This window comes from Conger conger, chromosome 7 (assembly GCF_963514075.1).
Source record: "Conger conger chromosome 7, fConCon1.1, whole genome shotgun sequence".
NCBI classification, from domain to species: Eukaryota; Metazoa; Chordata; class Actinopteri; order Anguilliformes; family Congridae; genus Conger; species Conger conger.
The window spans coordinates 4082150-4102331 of NC_083766.1; the positions used below are offsets into that span (position 1 = coordinate 4082150).

The 20182-nt window shown below is 44.9% G+C and overlaps 1 protein-coding gene across 1 annotated transcript in view; it reads left to right on the plus strand.

Moving 5' to 3' along the window:
* fstl4 (follistatin-like 4) overlaps window positions 1-20182 on the plus strand; it is a 267318-nt gene that overhangs the window by 196837 nt on the left and 50299 nt on the right. The window contains exons 6-7 of the mRNA XM_061249274.1: window positions 17438-17628; window positions 19356-19476. Coding sequence (XP_061105258.1) covers window positions 17438-17628; window positions 19356-19476 — 312 coding nt within the window. The remainder of the gene's footprint in view (window positions 1-17437; window positions 17629-19355; window positions 19477-20182) is intronic.

A 20182-nucleotide genomic window follows, 5' to 3' on the forward strand; every position in this document is an offset into this window, starting at 1 on the left:
GGGAGAGATGATCGTATCGCCGGACAGTATGGGCTGAATGAGGGCTAAATGGTGGCTGCTGTGCCGGATGTCGAGATCGTGAGTCGTATTATCTCAGGATTAGAGGGAACCGGATAAAACATCCCAGGATTCAGAGGGCCTGGCCACAGTGTCACACTCGACTCGACCAGGCTCGAGTAATATTCCCTGTTTTATATCGTGCTTTATCTCCTCCCGTCGCTATGGTTACTTCAGTCGCTCAGAGAGCAGGACAGCAGCTCGTGTTAGCCTGTGCTAGCCGTGTTAGCCGTGCTAGCCGTGTTAGCCTGTGCTAGCCGTGCTAGCCGTGTTAGCCTGTGCTAGCCGTGCTAGCCTGTGTGTTTGAGTCTGCATTCCCCACATTTCAGTGCCCAAATGTACCGTCTTCCCCGCTGTCTCCACAATGAACAGGGCGATGATACTCTAATAATCTATTTCTATCCCATTACCTCCCCACTAAAATAATATTATTTTTATTAATGTTAAAATATTTAGGTCACATTTCTCTCACTACGTCATAAACAAATGTATATATACAGTATAAAAACATGACTAAAGTACAATTCCCACATGAGCTGTTATATTCTGAAGATATTGTCTTCTTCTTCTTCGTTTCTTTATATGGTGGTTGACATCCAACTACTGGTGTAAATAATATGACATGATATAAATCAATTGCCTTTGAAAAGAGCGTTTCTAGCGTTGTGAAAACTAAAGCGGGCTTAATTGTAGGATTCTGCGGTTTGCAGGCAAGGCAAGGCAAGCAGCTGGCACAGCAAAGGCTGTAGGCAGTTAGTATTCTACTGGCTGAAATCCTCAAATGACTGATCTCATGGTCTGGGCGTCACCACATTAAAAAATGCATTGTGCAGCACACAAAAGGAAGAGTCTATCTGGAGATAACCATCTGTAATCTCAAAATACTGAGACAATTCTCCTGTAATCAGGGAACTCAGTGCAGCACCCAGTACCCTAAACCCAGTACAACACTACCACCTGCCTGAAGAATTATATTATATTATTCCATAATGATTATAATATGAAGAAGATGATCCACAAAGCTGAAGTTATTTTTGGCAGTTGGCAGCCTGCCAAACAATATTTCCAAGGCATGGAGCATTAGGGACCATTTTGCATTTGAAAACGTAATTATGTTGATCAGACAAACTTAATTCTTCTGCAAGTAAGAATATTGCAGTCCTTGGGGTTTGAAAATAAAAGCTGCCAAAGACTCTTAGTTTGACCTAGGGGGGGGTAGTCTTTGCCTCTTTTACTTCTAAAAATAACATGAGGTTGAAATATCAACTATTTATTTCCTCTCTTAGTGGATTTCTCCCAGAGGAAAGATTTGTAAGCAGTTCAAACTGTATGATCAGGCTCCGTGGTTATATTTCAATCCCCTGTTCAACACCCATGTGGCAATACTGCAACTATCTTGCACGCTCTAGTTAATTATTAATTTGACAATTATTAATTTGTACCTGTTTGGGCTACTCGAGAGAGTCTGTGGACTCATAAAGTGTTGCTCTCCTGGCTGTTTGATGTGGTAATTGCGTGGGGTTTTTACATAAGTAGCTCCCTGATGATTAATTATGCGCAGAGTTCAGTAGGCCTATGGGAGGGTGTGGGGAGCATTAGAGCTGAAGAGCGCTCGTGTTCCAGAAGAGTCTGAGTCCGGTTAATGCTTCAGAGGCCGGGCAGATGAAGCCCCCGTGTGTTTCAGTGAGGATGCAGACTATCTGATCTGAGCCCACTCATGACTCATTTAATGCATACCATTAACATCGGAGCTGAAGCAAGACGTCTTTGTAAATTTCAGCTGATATCTCGGTCATATCGAGGCGAGGAGGGGGGTTGCCAGAACAGGAATTTAACTAACTCATAGATCTACTGCGTGTTCCCCTCCCCTGTCTGCTGTGTCTAATGTGGAACGAGCCAAATGCGCAATCAGGCGGCCATTTTGTGAGCTTCCTGCAAGCGGTGAGTTTGTTTTCAGCAGCAGCTGTGATAAACTTTCACCTGCGGTGCTGAATTAAAGCCGCCTGCCCTGGTTTTAAACCGGCAGCTTTTGTTATTGATGACCTCGCTATAGAGGCCAGCCTTTTGCCATGGGGGGGGGGGGGGGGGGGGGGGGGGGATGCATCCGGAATTCCGGATGTTGGAGTCGATATCGGAGCGACTGCCTCATCGGAAACTCATGTTAATGTTCCCAACTTTGCCAAGCAGGAGCAATGAACCCTGGAGAAAGGTTATAAAAAAAGGGAACTATTTAAAAGGCAATTTGGTGGCTGATTCTCCCGCGCTGTCGGAACGCCGGGAAGAGAGCGGAGAGAAGCCCTGCTGGCAGTCTGGTCGGTCAGAGAGCCGACGGGTATTTTAACGATCGCACACCTCCGCTTTGAAACACGCCATTCTGCCTGACAGCACCCCGCTGAAGGAGCAACTCCAGCAATTACGAGGCTGTAATGTTTTAAGTCTATCCCACAGAGATGATATTTTATGATATTTTAAGATTTTAAAGTGTTGGCGTTGTTCTCCCGATCGCAGATCTGTTTCACAGTGGCCAGTAACACTCTCTGGATCTACACATCCTACAGTTCCTTAGTTCTTTTCTCAGATTTCAGTAAATTATATAAAATACAGAGCCTAGGAGACGTGGAGAAGGTGACTCCTTGTGATACACAAGTGATATGAGTATTGTAAGCTCTAAAAGTATTTAGTGTGTGTGTGTGTCTGTGTGTGTGTACATGTGTGTGTGTGTGTACATGTGTGCGTATGTGTGTGTGTGTGTGTGTGTGTGTGAGTGTGTGTGAGTGTGTGTGTGTACATGTGTGTGTGTGTGTGTACGTGTGTACATGTGTGTGTGTGAGTGTGAGTGTGTGTGTGTACATGTGTGTGTGTACGTGTGTGTGTGTACATGTGTGTGTATGTGTGTGTGTGTGTTTGAGTGTGTGTGTGTGTACGTGTGTACGTGTGTGTGTGTGCGTGTGTGTGTGTACGTGTGTGTGTGTGTGTGTGTGTGTGTATGTGTGTGTGTGTGTACGTGTGTGTGTGTGTGTACGTGTGTGTGTACGTGTGTGTGTGTGTGTGTGTGTGTGTGTGAGTGTGTGTGTGTGTACGTGTGTGTGTGTGTGTGTGTGTGTGCGATTGTGTGTCTGAGTGTGTACATGTGTGTGTGTGTGTGTGCGATTGTGTGTGTGAGTGTGTACATGTGTGTGTGTGTGTGTGTGTGTGTGAGTGTGTGTGTGTGTGTGTGTGTATGTGTGTGTGTGTGTGTGTGTGTGTGTGAGTGTGTGTGTACATGTGTGTGTGTGTGTGTGTGAGTGTGTGTGTACATGTGTGTGTGTGTGTGTGTGTGTGTGTGTGTGTGTGTGTGCGTGCATTCATTCTGAAAGTCAGACACAGGGTCACTTTGTGGGCAGTGCAGCAGTCTAACACAGTGGAACTCAGCATCGCACTGAAGAAAGGAATGCCTTCTAGCCCTGCCTTTAGTCACCTCTGTGTCCTTAAATTCATATTATTTGTCAAAAGGAAAGTCTGTTTTGGAATCACCCTTGAAAGTTGAATCTCAAAGTTGAGTGTTCCGTGGGTCAGTGCTGAAGGAAAGCCCGGCAACAGCGGGAGGCAGCTTTCATTGGTGGCTTTTTCAGATTGACAGTTCCCATGGTGATTGAAAAGAGCAGGACTTTATTCTGCTGAAGGATACGTGAGAGAGCGCATTCATTCTGAAGGTGAGGACAGCACACAAACAAAATGGCTGCCGACACACTGTGATTGGCTGCTGAAGGATACGTGAGAGAGCGCATTCATTCTGAAGGTGAGGACAGCACACAAACAAAATGGCTGCCGACACACTGTGATTGGCTGCTGAAGAGAGCAGGTCCTGTTTGAGTTTGGGTGTGTGATCGTGCTACTTTCTCATTGTTAAACTCAATCTCGTACAGAACCCTATGCACTTCTCAATTTCTTCAGCCATTTTGTTTAAAAATGAAAAAATATGAAATGGGACGATTTGAATGTTTTTCTTTTGTTTTTTTTCCATCACCTACATGTTTTGGCCTTATGTCTTCACCAGGGTGTAGTGGTGGTATCAGCTCAATGGATCAGATCTGAGTTTGACTTTGAATCATAATTATGAACACATGTGGATTTTGTCTTGGTAAACAAACCTCCCTGATGGGAGGAAATCTCAGGAGGACATAGAGGGGGAACCCATCCTCCACTGGCTGGCATTGTGTACATTTACATTTACATTTTTGTCATTTGGCAGACGCTTTTAATCCAAAGCGACTTACAAGTGTACAGTAAAGGTAGAAGGGATGTAACAGAATTATAATAAGAAATTGGTTGTGTATGAGTTTAAATAATAACTACGGAAGAACATGACTAAATCTTAACATCCCCTGCAGAGCACACATTAGGACACTCGTGGGGGGGGGGGGGGGGGGGGGGGGCAGAGGGGGAAAATGCAGCTTAGGGTGGAATGGTAAATGGCAGGCATTTATATAGCACCTTTATCCAAAGCGCTGTACAATTGATGCTTCTCATTCACCCATTCATACACACACTCACGGCGATTGGCTGCCATGCAAGGCCCTGACCAGCTCGTCAGGAGCATTTGGGGGTTAGGTGTCTTGCTCAGGGACACTTCCACACAGCCTGGGCGGGGGATCGAACCGGCAACCCTACGACTGCCAGACGACTGCTCTTACTGCCTGAGCCAGACGAGATTCCAATCTTCCGATCTTTTCCAATCTTCCCAGCGCTGAGCTATTTCTGGATCCCTGCCCTCCCATTAGACTGCTGAAATGGGCTGGCTTTCAGGGGCACTGAAACAGTCTGGCTCTCAGGGGTCACTGAAATGGGCTGGCTTTCAGGGGCACTGAAACAGTCTGGCTCTCAGGGGTCACTGAAACAGGTTGGCTTTCAGGGGCACTGTTGCTGTAGCGATGGTTCAGCAGCTCATAATAATATAAATGCAAATCAGCCCCTCCCCATCAGCGGCAGAAGCAATAATTGGGATCATCATCGATGCTCCGGTCATTTATTCCTCATAATTGTAATCTAAGTCATTTCTAATTGTTATACTGTATCATTGGTGTAATTAGTCCTGGGGGTTATATGAAGCCCTTAGCTATTTTTAATTATTGAGTATATTCATTTGCTTTGGCAAAACACAAGGCTAGGCACACAATAGGGGCATATAATGTAGTTTCATTCTGAGTTCAAAGTGACTCTTAGATTTTACTGAGATATCGGAAGGTTGTTTTGGTGACACTGATTAATTACCACAATCATAAGTGATTACCTACCCAGTGTGCCTCTGACATCATACCCCGTTCTCTCAGATGAGAGGCTGAATGCTCTTTTTCAGCCCTTACTGCAGTTCCCCTGCCAAATAAAACAATCGCTGCATGTTCCTCTGAAATTACAGTGTGATTAAACCAAACCAGCTGATCATAACACTCTGAGTTTACACTGTAGCTTGTCTCAACATCATTCTGCTATGAGAAAAGGAAAGTCGTTCATTTCTGAGCTGCTGATTAGGGCCAAGTTTGCATGTTTTCTTCCCACAGTCCAAAGACATGCAGGCTGTAGGTCTAAAAGTCTAAATTGCCCCTTGAGTGTGTGAGTGAATGGCGTGTGTGTGTGAGTGGGAGTGTGTGAGTGTGTGTGTGTGTGTGTGTGTGTGTGTGAGTGTGTGAGTGGGAGTGTGTGAGTGTGTGTGTGTGTGTGTGTGTGTGTGAGTGTGTGAGTGAGTGTGTGTGTGTGTGTGTGTGTGTGTGTGAGTGGGAGTGTGGGAGTGTGTGAGTGAGTGAGTGTGTGTGTGTGTGTGTGTGTGTGTGTGTGAGTGTGTGTGAGTGTGTGAGTGTGTGAGTGAGTGTGTGTGTGTGTGTGTGTGTGTGTGTGTGAGTGGGAGTGTGGGAGTGTGTGAGTGAGTGAGTGTGTGTGTGTGTGTGTGTGTGTGTGAGTGGGAGTGTGTGAGTGTGTGTGTGAGTGTGTGTGAGTGTGAGTGTGTGTGAGTGTGTGAGTGTGAGTGTGTGAGTGTGTGTGTGAGTGTGTGTGAGTGTGTGTGTGTGTGAGTGTGTGAGTGTGTGTGTGTGTGTGTGTGAGTGTGTGAGTGTGTGAGTGAGTGTGTGAGTGTGTGAGTGTGTGTGTGTGTGTGTGTGTGTGTGTGTGAGTGTGTGTGTGTGTGTGTGTGTATGTGTGTCCTGTGATGAATTGGCCTGTTCTGGGTGCATTCCTGCCTCTTTCCCAGTGCATGCTGGGATAGGCTGCTGCACCCTTGTCCAGGAATAAGTGGGTTGGATAATGGATGGATGATGAGGGCCATTGCATGGCTGATACTGGCACTTTGGTGCGCTGCAAACTATGTCCTTTCTCTCAAAATGCCCCCACTTTTCCAACACTAAAATGGTGTTTTGATATTATCCTCTCTCTAGAGGGAAAGATGTGATGCAGTAAAAGGTCTGGATCAGTTTTCCTTAAATTTGACATGAATATAAATGCGAGTGTTGATATTTATATTTCACAGACACGGTTGGATGTGTTCAGTTGTCACAGGGACTTACATACCGTAGCTGTGCTTGTGAAAAAACACTGATCACATCTGTTTGTGTATCAAAGTAAATGGCACATGTTTGAATAGCAGACAGGGATTATGAGTACTTGGAAAATGGGGATGTGTCTGGCTGGCTTGACTGAACCCAGGAGATGAGATGCCTTTTCCTGCCGTGTTTGCAGTGTTCCTGCTTGTCAGAGAAACCAAAGCTCGTTCACGATTGCTACACTTTTCACTTTCAGTTTACATATATGAACAATGAGCTCTTTATTAGGTATTTATTTGACTTATTATTTTATTTTCGACATTAAGTTTTTTTTTAGACATCTACTATCTAGAGGTTTTATGTGTGTTCAGAGATGCTCTTCTGCATACCACTGTTGTAAGGTGTGGTTATTTACATTGCTGTCACCTTTCTGTCAGCTTTGAACAGTCTGGCCATTCCCCTCTGACCTCACTCATTTGCAATGCGTTTCTACCCACAGAACTGCTGCTTACTGGATGTTTTTGGTTTTTTCGCACCATTATCTGCTAAATTCCAAGAGATCAGCAGTTTCTGAGATATTCAAACCACCCTGCCTGGCACCAACACTCATTCCACGGTCAAAGTCACTTAGATCACATTTCTTCCCCATTCTTCCCCCATTGGTCTGACAAACAGCTGAACCTCTTGACCGCATCTGCATGCTTTTATGCATTTAGTTGCTCCCACGTGTTCAGCTGATTAAATATAAAAAGGCCACACAATTACAAAAAAAGGCACATCTAATAAACCTTTCTCTCCTGGACTCTTACACACTGGGCCATTGATTTTAGAGACACAGGTTACTGTAGGTTTATTCTGAGAGTATTCTCGTTCTTTCTCTCCTGGAGTCTTACACACTGGGCCATTGATTTTAGAGACACAGGTTACTGTAGGTTTATTCTGAGAGTATTCTCGTTCTTTCTCTCCTGGAGCCTTACACACTGGGCCGTTGATTTTAGAGACACAGGTTACTGTAGGTTTATTCTGAGAGTATTCTCGTTCTTTCTCTCCTGGAGCCTTACACACTGGGCCGTTGATTTTAGAGACACAGGTTACTGTAGGTTTATTCTGAGAGTATTCTCGTTCTTTCTCTCCTGGAGTCTTACACACTGGGCCATTGATTTTAGGGACACAGCTAATAGCGGGCAGCGATTCTAACGGCGTGGTCTGAAGCCTCCCTCCCCGGGTTCTGCAGGTGTGGCTCAGAGAAGGTTCTGGAAGCAGGGAGATTACCGCGGCTCACACTCCAGGTGCGGCCCAATCGGATGGTGGAAATGTAACGGCTGCGCGGGCCTGTGTGTCTGATCTATTAGCTGTGTGTCTGGCGGCTTCGCCATCAGACGGCTGCGGCCCTCTGTGGAGGGAGATGGCAGCGGTCGCTGGGCGTGTTAGCGCATCCCTCAGCTGGGGATTAGTGTGGGTTAACACACACCTGGACTGTTTATGCAGGCATGAGGCTACACTGCTGGAATCTAAAGAACCTGCCTTTACATGCACCCCAATACATGTAATATTCACTGAATACTGTGGTTTTTTTACTGTGCTTCACTGCAGAGAGGAAATGTTCCCTGCTGTAAAATTCGGCTCTGCCAGCTTCACCAGAGTGGAAATTGAACTGTTCATGAGCTGGTCTAGCTGGGTATGTGCTGGTCTAGCTGGGTATGAGCTGGTCTAGCTGGGTATGAGCTGGTCTAGCTGGGTATGAGCTGGTCTAGCTGGGTATGAGCTCGTCAACCAGCCTGTCTAAGCTCTGGTAGCTGGTCAACCAGCTGTTTCAAAACATCGCATGAGCTGGTCAAACCATGTCGAGCTGGGAGCTGGTCTGAACTGGTAAAACTTGTTTTTTTTAAACAGGGTAATGTTAATGTCTGAATGGCTGTTGTTCTCTGGCACAAAGATGTCTTTTGCATTCCTGGAAGACTTTATTTCTAAATGTTGAAAAGCAATAGTGGAGGAAGGGATTTTGTGGATTGCCTACTTTGATAACTGTTGGTAAATGTGACAGCTGTAGTCTTCTTCTTTTTTAAGTTTTTTTAAATGAGTGGCAGAGCACTTCAAACCTTTTGCTCAGATAGGTGATCCTGGAAAGGTGAAAAAAAGTCACGGTTCCATTATTTGCCTTGAGAATTACTGTGTGAGAAAATTGCATGCTTTGGCCATTCAGAAATATAGACCAGGTTTTTCTCAAGTTTACCTCAAAAGTTTTACCTCAATCAAAAATCTGACACACACTCCAGAGTTCAGTGTATGCTCTCAAGCATAGGACACTATTTTGGCAATGCTTATGCAGTTGGCAAATACCAGGCAAAGTGTCAACCTGGATCAAACTTACCATATCAGGATCTGTACTGATTCTGCTCTGCTGAAAACTGTGGGGCAGGTCTCAGGTTTTAAACCCGTTAGTGTAGACCCTCGTTTCGGCTGGGCTGAAACATGACGTCTCCTTTATCGTGCGTTCTTAATTGGACACCTGACATCTGTTATTGCTGGAGCGCAGGAGTAGCTGCACTAAGACCAGTCTCCCTGCTGGCAGCTTGTTCAGATCCCTTCAATCTGTTAAAATACCCCTGTGCAATTTGTTAGAGAGAATCTGCATCTGCAGACTGACAGCCAGACCCCTTTTCTCCCTGCCCAGGGCAAAGTCTGAAAACAGGGATGAAAATACCAACCGCGGTGAACACACTGAGCTTTTCACAGCCCCAAAATATCAATCAATCTGCTCGGCTTGTGACAGCTGAATTTGCTCACTGGTGCACTGCCCAAACAGGGCCCCTGCACTGGAGAATAATCAGAATTAACTCTGTTAGCACTTTCAAAAAGTCGCTGCAAACAAATGTCTCTTCAATTTATTAGTAAGTCAAAGTTAAGAATAAGTGTTTTTTAAGGTCCGATGGTAAATGGATCCAGGCCTGATTTCTTGATACCAGAATTAAATTGAATTAATTTAAGTGAATTCAGTTTTTTTGACAGGGACTGGGACAATACACATTATTAACATTTCTGTAAATGTACTAGAGTTAGCCAGGACTAATGTTCATCTGTAGTCCTAGGCTACATGTCTTGGCTGTGGGAGGAAGCCCACATGAACACAGGGAGAACACGCTAACTCCACACAGAGAGGATCCAGGTCACACTCAAATCCAAAACATCCTTCTTGTAAGGCAAAAGAAAAAAGATGGGATATCTACATTGACAGCTGCCACTGGGGAGTCATGGTGCAGTCTTCAGTCTGAGTAAGAAGAAGACTGACTGCAGTGGGGAACTCTGTCCTCCACAGGACAGGAGATGCGACCTGGAAGTGCAGGCCAACGTTTGGGGTTGGAGTGGGTGGGTTCCAGATGCCCCGGGGTAGCAGAACAGAGAGGAACACATAACAGAGCTGCCCCTTTAGCTGCCTAATAGTCCAGCGCTGTGGTTTCTGGTTTGAAGTGAGCTGATGCAGGTCTGCAGATACTGTTGCAGTAATGATCTCCCTCCCTGCACTGCCAATAACGCTGATCAGGCAATCTGTTCTCATTCTCTCAGTCTCAGGGAACAGACGCTGTCAGCTGACCTGTTTCACATAGACGCAGCCATTGAGCTGTTCCCTGGCACTAAAGGCTCTGCTTCCCTGGAGATGAGTATTCATCCAAACCAACTGATCCAGTCATGCCAAAATGATCCAGTCACACCAAACTGATACAGTCACACCAAACTCATCCAGTCACGCCAAACTCATCCAGTCACACCAAACTCATCCAGTCACACCAACCTGATCCAGTCACGCCAAACTCATCCAGTCATTGTGCTACACTTTCCAACAACTGAAATATTTTTTTTTAATAAATAACACAAAAACATTGCCAATAAGGTAGCAGTGAACTAATTTAAAGATTTGTCAATGTGGTAACAAAATTTCACTTGTTGAGCAAATAGTAACTTTAAACAAGGTATTACTCTATACTTGTGAGAAAATAATTCGATTTTTATCTCATTGCAAGACTAAAACTCTTTAGTCTTGTGTAAAAGGACATGACGACAGATCTTTTGTAGCACTGCGTATAAAACGCTGGACGTGAGGAGAGCTAATGTATTCACTGTGTTGGTAAGTGACGGAAAGCGTCCCAATGTTTGACTTCAGGTTGTGCAAATTGCCTGGCTTCCATTCTCTGCCACTGAGAATATATTCTTTTTTCCCCGAGGCAGCAGATGGCCACACATTTTAAAATGCAGGCTGGGTGTGTTTTCCCCTTGCCTGGGGCCTCCTGCAGACTCCACTTCTTCACCTGAAGCTTCACGGGTGGTACGCTATAATATGATAGCTTTGCCATCACTGAATGCGCTGCATCTCCCAGGAATCAAAGCAATTTGGGCCGTGTTAATAGGAAAAGGCTCAAACATTGTGAGCTTCAGAAACAAGTACAACCGTATATAAAAAAAAAAACCTGTGGAAGGTGTAAACATACAGTACAGTGTAACCTTCAAATCCTCCTTCTCCCTTTCTCTCGCTGTTCTTTCCCATATGCGCTGCTGGTGCTAGAAATGTAGATGAAAACAGAAGAAGAAGAAATGGTGTTATTGGACAATTTTCTGATTAACCGTGCATCGGTGTGGGCAGGGTAGGTTTCTAAAAACAAATTCAAAGACTAATAGAACTCAGCATCCGTCACAAGATGAAAAATTGAGAATATGTGCTTTGTGTGATGTGAATCACTGAACAGGATACAGACGCAGAGAGTCACCGGTGATGCCTAATGCATGACACCAAGGCAACTTCGCCACTTAAATATGAAAACCCAAATCTCCAAACATGTTCTGATGCCTAACCACGTACTCCTTTCTTTTGACAAATAGATCACAGCTGTAATTTCGTTTTGCTCTCGCCGTGCTTGGTGTCTCATATAATTGTGACAGATCGTTCAGAAATCCAAGCCTTTCATGATAAAAGCTGAACAGGCACTGACAAATTCTGAGACAACTTTCTCTTGCTTCTTCCAAAGCCTGAAAGCCAAGCAAGCCACTGCATGTAGTTTCCACAGACTGGAGGCAAATTGCTCATTCAGTCAAGATGATTACGTCTAGAAATGAAACAATCGCATTTTCATGTTCATATGCCGTGTTCTGCATATTGTGTAATTATATAATGTGATCACAGAAGTATAGAAGCAGATATCATGTGGCATGTGTACTGTATGCTAATAAGCATGTAGTATACTGTATAAGGTGGTGGGATGGTGCAGTGGGTAGCACTGCCGCCTCACAGCAAGGAGGTCCTGGGTTTGAATCTCGGTCGGCCGGGGCCTCTCTGTGTGGAGTTTGCGTGGGTTTCCTCCAGGTACTCCGGTTAACTCCCACAGTCCAAAGACATGCAGGTTAGGCTGATTGGAGAGTTTAAATTGCTTGTGGGTCTGAGTGTGTGAGTGTGTGAGTGAATGGTGTGTGTGTCCTGTGATGGACTGGCGACCTGTCCAGGGTGTATTCCTGTCTTTCGCCCCAATGTCTGCTGGGATAGGCTCCAGCCCCCCTGCGACCCTGTTCAGGATAAGCGAGTTAAGATAATGGATGGATGGATGGATGGATGGATGTAGTATACTGTATAGCACTGGTGTTGAAATGGAGGGTCCAGGATGTGCCCCAGCCATGTAAATAGTACCCCAGCCCCCAGCCATTTATCTGGGCTGAACCTCCAACTCCAATGCCCAGGGTAGACAGGGGTTGAGGCTGCACAACATAAAATCGAATCCCCGGTTTTAATCGAACTAAGAACTCCTGTCATGGGGTATTTGTTATCATGTCTAACTGTGTGAAACGCTTCCAGTAAAAATCGCATACTAAGATGTCAAAATAGTACTAGTATGTCCAAAACCACAGCTGTTTAAAATACAGTGCACTACATTACACTACATTCGGTGAAATATCATAGGATACAAATACTGGACACTATTACATTACATGTTATTTATTTGATGTTGTTATCCAAAGCGACCTACAGTTGATTAGACGAAGCAGGAGACAATCCCCTCTGGAGCAATGCAGGGTTGGAGCACTGCACCAACCTTCCGGGTTGCAGTCGTGTACCTTAGCCAATAGGCTACAGGCTTCCCCCAATTGTGCTGGCACAGGTATCCCACAGTGCACTGTGCTAGGTTACTATGACCCCAGCAACCAGGGGGGTGGTGTTCAGGCCAAAGTGGCTAAAGAGTCGAACAATTTAAATGAAGGTATTACCTTTAGCTATGCTTAGTGGAACATAGTTCTCTAAAGTCAATGGATATATTTACATTTTAAATATGTTCAATACATTTAACTATGTGCCATCATCAACACGCACTGTGTTGAAAGTGGCAGCGTTCTACGTTGAGCTCGTGTTGTATTCAATACAGAATAAGAATACAGGGGCGGCCTGTAGCGTAGTGGTTAAGGTGTCTGACTGGGACACCCGAGGTCAGTGGTTCCGATCCTGGTCTAGCCACAGCAACATCCGCACAGCCGTTGTACAAAAACCCATCTTAGGTTTTCCTCGTATACCAGGGGTCTCCAACCCTGGTCCTGGAGAGCTACTGGGTCTGCTGGTTTTTGTTTTCACCTTAAAATCAGCACCTGTTGAGACCCAGGTAACCAGGTGAGGTGAGTTAATTAATTAAATTAGAGCAGTTGATTATAGTTAATTGCAGGGTAAGAACGAAAACCAGCAGACCCAGTAGCTCTCCAGGACCAGGGTTGGAGACCACTAAAGCCACCTTTTACCAGATGCCAAAAGCGGTACAAGCTTGCTGCTGATTGGCTGTCTTGTCAACAACCAGTAGATATCGGTGATGTCTCAATCCCGCGAGTGTTTCGAACGGCCTGTGATGTCTGTTTACTGCTGCGTCAGGTATGATTAAAGAAAACGGACCAAAGATCACATATACCCCCCGTGGCGGTGGTTATTATTAGACTGAAACTGCAGGGTGATATACCGCACAGCCTTAACAGGGGCTTACAAGCTTATTTTTACAGGGACAGCGCACATTAATCAACATTACTGTAAATGTGCCAGCGTTGGCCAGCCGCAGTCCCCGGGCAAGATGGAAAAGCCAATCAAAATAAAAGCAGGTTACATGACAAGTCGCGAGGTCAAGACAATGAAATACACAGCTAGGATGACAGCGCAGTGTAACCACCGCAGGATAGACGACTGAAACGTCATGTGAACCCTGAACAGCTGAACTCCTAAAGAGCAGGTCATCTACAGAGCTTTACTGCCCCTGATTAACCTCTGGTGTGCGCTGGCTCCCCTGCCTCTGCAATTATCCGTCAAATCTGCTCAGAAATGACCAGGAAATATGGAAATAAGGAGCGTGTCATTTTTTAATTATCAAAGGGCCTCGTTGTCATGGATTCTGCAGGACTGCAGGCGGTTTCCCTGAAATCGTTGCATCACGATCCTGACATTTGTTAGGTCGTGCATCGAAAAGCACTTCTCTTTTTTTTTCCCCCAAAAAAAGAAAAAACTGAGTCTTTAATGTTTAGAGCAGCTGTACGGAAACCTTTAAAACCTATTTTAGGAAGGTTTTCGCTCCCGCGGAATGAAAAGCCTGTGTGACAGGGCTTCTTAGCGACGTGCTGTGACTGGTCGTGTTTGTAGCTGGATTTTTCCGGCCTGCTTTTGAGAATGACTGCGAGCATGTTCCTTTTTCTGCTTGACATTTTAAAAAGCTCAGATTGGTGCTGTTTCTCTGGCCATCGAGGCACTTACAGCACCAGTCCGCTGAAGAACATGAACATGAGGCGTGTATTTCCAGGAGGAACATCTAACGTTTAGAGACAGGCCTCCCCTCCCACACACTTCCCATCTTCAGTCATACACACTTCTTTTTACTGTCCTCACTCTGACAGAGATATGAAGAGTTTCACATCTCTTAGGTGCTTTATCTCTGTACCCTTTCCAAAGAAAGATCATGCTCCTTTATTAACAACCCTCTGGTTTCTGGATCTGCAGCACCGATTACCAAACTCAGTTACCAAACTGAGATACTGTACCAGACTGAGATACCAAACTCAGTTACCAAACTCAGATACAGTTACCAAACTCAGATACCAACTCAGTTACCAAACTGAGATACTGTACCAAACTCAGATACCAAACTCAGTTACCAAACTGAGATACTGTACCAAACTGAGATACCAAACTCAGTTATCAAACTCAGATACCAACTCAGTTACCAAACTGAGATACTGTACCAAACTCAGATACCAAACTCAGTTACCAAACTCAGATACAGTTATCAAACTGAGATACCAAACTCAGTTACCAAACTGAGATCCATCCATCCATTATCTGAACCCGCTTATCCCGATCAGGGTCACAGGGGGGCTGGAGCCTATCCCAGCATACATTGGGCGAAAGGCAGGAATACACCCTGGACAGGTCGCCAGTCCATCGCAGGGCACACGCACCATTCACTCACACACTCATGCCTACGGGCAATTTAGACTCTCCAATCAGCCTAACCTGCATGTCTTTGGACTGTGGGAGGAAACCAGAGTACCCGGAGGAAACCCACGCAGACACGGGGAGAACATGCAAACTCCGCACAGAGAGGCCCCGGCCGACGGGGATTCGAACCCAGGACCTCCTTGCTGTGAGGCGGCAGTGCTACCCACTGCACCATCCGTGCCGCCCCAAACTGAGATACTGTACCAAACTGAGATACCAAACTCAGTTACCAAACTGAGATACAGTTACCAAACTGAGATACCAACTCAGTTACCAAACTGAGATACTGTACCAAACTGAGATACCAAACTCAGTTACCAAACTCAGATACAGTTATCAAACTGAGATACCAAACTCAGTTACCAAACTGAGACACCAAACTCAGTTACCAAACTGAGATACTGTACCAAACTGAGATACTAAACTGAGATACTGTATCAAACTCAGATACCAAACTCAAAAAATGTGTTTAGCCAGCAGCTTGCCATGTTCTGCGGCTATAAGTTCTGGGCGAGCAGTGGGAGGAGGGGAGGGGAGGGGCACGTGCGCGAGGTTATGAGGCCTCTCATGAAGAAGAGATAATTGAAGGACTGGGATTAATGGTGTGTCATGACAACTGAGCGTGCATCCCCGTTGACCTTTCCCGCACAACGCAGGCCTGATAGATGAACATCATTACCCAGTTCTGACTTGAGAATGGAGTCCCTCCCCATCCCGGTGGCAGTGACTCATCAGTGATTGATCAGCTTTGGAATGGAGAAAAAAAACCAACGCAGGTGGGCAGGGACGACCCAAAGTCACGCTAATGACTAACCGTCGGAACGTGAGGCGGACACCCGGGAGTTTGGGATTTCTCCCGTTCTTTTCCTTTTTGTACGGAAGGGGAATTTTGACAGGTAAGGGGCAGGGAGAGCAGGTTTTCCGGGGCCAGGAGTCGGAGCTGTTAACAAGTTAACCGTCTTGTAAGTGCCATCCTGGGACTCACGGGAATGCTGCTGTGGAGCGGCTTATTCCTGCAGCAGCCGGGTCACATCGCAGAGATAAAACTACTGAGCAAATATACCGTGCTGAGGAAACGCCATCTATTACATTACATTACATTACATTACTTTATAGTACATAACATTGCATTACATTACATTAATTCAACAGACACTTTTATCCAAAGCGACTTACAATAAGTGCATACCGAAGGTCATTAGAACAGCTACAGGACAAATCGGTTAAGGAACAATTCACATGAAGAATCACATAAAGGATCAGTTGTCTACAGCCATGAACATCAAGTCCACATCCAGTACACATGATAAATAGGCCAAGTCCATACGTATGGCACGTCAAACTATACTCTATACGTAGATAAGGTAAGAAACTACAGCACCAAGATGAATACAAATGTGAATGTAGCAGTCCTAGATTAAAATACAAAGTAGAACAAGAGGACTAGAAGGGCTAGAACTTTCCCCAGCCCTGATGACAGAGCGGCCGGGCACTGACCCTTCCAACTTGGGCAAATCAGCGGGACGAAGGTCTGGGTGGAGAGGTGTGAAAGTAGGCCTGCGCTCTCCCTGGAAATGGGACTCCTATCTTTAAACATCATGGCCCTTTTGTGGTGCTCATTAGTAAGAGCTGGAGCTGAGACTCCCTGAGAAAGGAGATTAATTCTTCACTGGAGGGCTCCCTCTCTCTCACACAGCTCAAGAGTCACTCCTTTATCTCGATAAACATTTATTTTTTTGCCTCTTTGAAACTCACACCCACTTTTCATCTTTAACACCACCGTGTCTAATAAAGGAGGAATGATCTTCATCTTAATCTAGCTCTAAAGTACCTCACAGTATGGGGCTCGTGTCTGTGTAATTTTATTCAGGAACAGAGTAAACACTGGCTGTACTTGATTAATCATGCCTATTTTCCTCCCTGCACATATTTATTACAGTGTACGCCCTGCCCAAATGCAGGATTAGGTCAATTAAATCCTTGCAGTTCTTGAACCACTGGTGATAATCCTCAAGCAATAAAAGAATGAAATGTAAAAAGTATTTTCATGTGAATTAGAGGCTTATTGTATAATTGATTGCAGCCCTCCAGCAAGAAGTGACACACATGCATACAAGTACACACACATTCATGGATGTATGCACACACACATACCCACACACACACACTCTCACTCTCTCATACACACGCACATACACAAACACACACACCCACAGTAATACACAGGTACTGTCACACACGTACACAAACACACACACACTCTTTCAGTCTCTTTCCCTCATACACAGGCTCTCTCTCTCTCATACACAAACACACACACACTGCCAGCCAGTTTTGAATAGTAACACAGAATTTGCCCCTCTGTGATTGGCAGGTGAGGCATGCACGATGGCGGACTACAATAGGCTGAAGAGCACACTGCTGGACATGCAGCCCAGGGCCTGGGGCTCCGGGGACCAGACTCAGGAAAACCGAATGGACCGAAAGAGGGCCGTGGTGGACGCCATGTTTAAGTACATGGATGTGAATGGGGACAGCAGGCTGGAGAGCCAGGAGCTGGCACAGGTGAGGCCTCTCGCTTCAGTGGGAGTGAGATCACAGCTTGCCTTGCAGCTGCTTTGAGAGTGACCTGGATTAATCTCAGGCAACGGCCTGTAGCATAATCTGCAAACCACAAATTCAAGACAAGTAAAGTCAGTTTTGTTTGTTTTGGTTTTGTCTTAGCTCCAAATAGTATGGGCTAAAAAAACGGTCCTAACAGGGAACAGCGCTCCATGTAGCAGAATTCCTAACAGGGAACAGCACTCCATGTAGCAGAGCTAACAGGGAACAGCGCTCCATGTAGCAGAATTCCTAACAGGGAACAGCACTCCTTGTAGCAGAGCTAACAGGGAACAGCGCTCCATGTAGCAGAATTCCTAACAGGGAACAGCACTCCATGTAGCAGAGCTAACAGGGAACAGCACTCCATGTAGCAGAGCAAACAGGGAACAGTGCTCCATGTAGCAGAGCTAACAGGGAACAGCGCTCCATGTAGCAGAATTCCTAACAGGGAACAGCACTCCATGTAGCAGAGCAAACAGGGAACAGTGCTCCATGTAGCAGAGCTCCTAACATTATGGACTCTATGGAGCATTCTCGTCTGCAGCAGCTAAGCCAGCCACTATCGGGAGACCGCAGTGTTCATCATTAGGGGAAAGTGGTGTGAAATTTATCTGGGTAAAATAAATTACACACACCATATTATACACATCAGCCGGCTTGCTTTCCCTCCACGTGCTTAGGGATAGATACGGCCAGGTGTTAGATTTTAATACCTCTGCAAAGTCCATTCATCCACAGGGATAATGGTACACAAATCAGGAATCGGGGCGTTTTGATCGATGTTGCCATCTTTGAGAGCAAATATCTCCCTCGGTCCGCTCCGTTTGCTGTGTCTGCCGTGATGTATTTAGTGTCGCTCTGGAGAAGAGTATCTGCCCACTAAATGAGGAATGTTGCAGCTTCATGAAATATCTGCAGCAGTGTGAAATCACAGATCTGCTTTTGTGTGACAGAACTGGAGTGATATTGATTCCTCTTTTTCTCTGCACTTACGCTTTCATTAAATACCAACCGACACAGAAAATTCAGATCTTTTGAAAGAAGGGCGTATATGGTGTATAAATACATAAACAGTAAATATGGACTATTGCAGTAATATTGTTAAACAATAAAATGTAGGAAAGTCTGTGTTTGGTGTACGGAAGGGCCAGACCATGATGAAGCCCATAAAATAATACATATTGTTTGGTAAACTGTAGAAAAGATTTCTAATAATAACTTGCTTGCCAATTTCTGATAGATTTTTCATATCTAAACTAAAGTCCAAGTCAATATGTAAAATAAACCAAGTCTAAACTAGAGAGAGCCTATTTCTACAAATCTGGCTGCATTGATGTTAAATATTCCCGTCAAGGATCAAGATGTGTGTTCGATTAAGATGTATTTTAATGTCACTTTACAAACAGATATGAATGTTTGCAAATAGAACTATCTCCATTCCCATTGTGTTCCATATATGCAAGCTTATTTTTTTCTTTTGTAGCTACAGTTTGAAAAGTTACTTTTGGTGACCCGTAAAACCCTACAAACTCCCACTCAGATTAATTGTCATTTACTTCAAATTAAAGTTCTCTGCAAATGTTTCTGAGAAGAAAAACCTCACGCACACCTTTAATTGTGTTAAGGAGAAACATTTGTGTTTAGATTTTTCTTCAGGGGTGTTAATTAGATTTCAATTTCCCGTGCAGATATCTGTGAAGGAGCACCTGGAGGACAGTCTTCTGGAATGTTCCATGCAGGACCTGATCCGTTACGATGACTACAACAACGACGGCCATCTCTCTCTGCAGGAGTTCTACACCGCTTTCCGTGAGTCCAGAATACATCTCTCTGTGTACTGTTTTATGGTGAAAGGTCGGTAAAAAGTCAGTCAGTTAAGAGTTTGGGAGAATGTCAGCTTGGACAGGGAAGGCAGGTGGTTATATTGGGCCTTGTGTATCCGTCTGTGTTGTACTGTAATTCCAAGAGGATGGAAGTGAAACCTCTGCTCTTACGCGATACTACAAACCCAGGGATGTTCCGTCCAGCATTTAATTTTTAAGTAAAAGTTTTGCGTCTTGTGTTTCCCCCCCATATAAAACTCTGTACACTGTATTTGACATTAAAGCATTTATAAAATGCAAAAAAAAAATTTAGTTCTTCATTTGGTTGAAAAGTAAAAGTTTCTGGCCTACCTGGACGTAGCCAGGCTGTATCAGGGTAAAACCTGGGCTGTATTGGGGTTTACCTTTTTGTCAAAGTTCAGAAATTCAGTGTTTGGTTTTGTGAAGAACACAGAGAAATATATAGAAAGGAGTGCTACCTGGGTATGTTATAAAGATGTCAACAGATGACATCTCCCAGGCCTGGATTCAAATGACATGTCTCTTCCCAGGGTGAAAAGTGTGAAAAGTTGGTGAAAGATCATGTTCAGGTGAAAACCAGGCTACATTTGTTTTCCAGCTGACTGGGCGGTAGCCTGGCTATATCTGGATTAATCCTGAGCTATATTGGGTTTAACATAGTCTGTTTATGT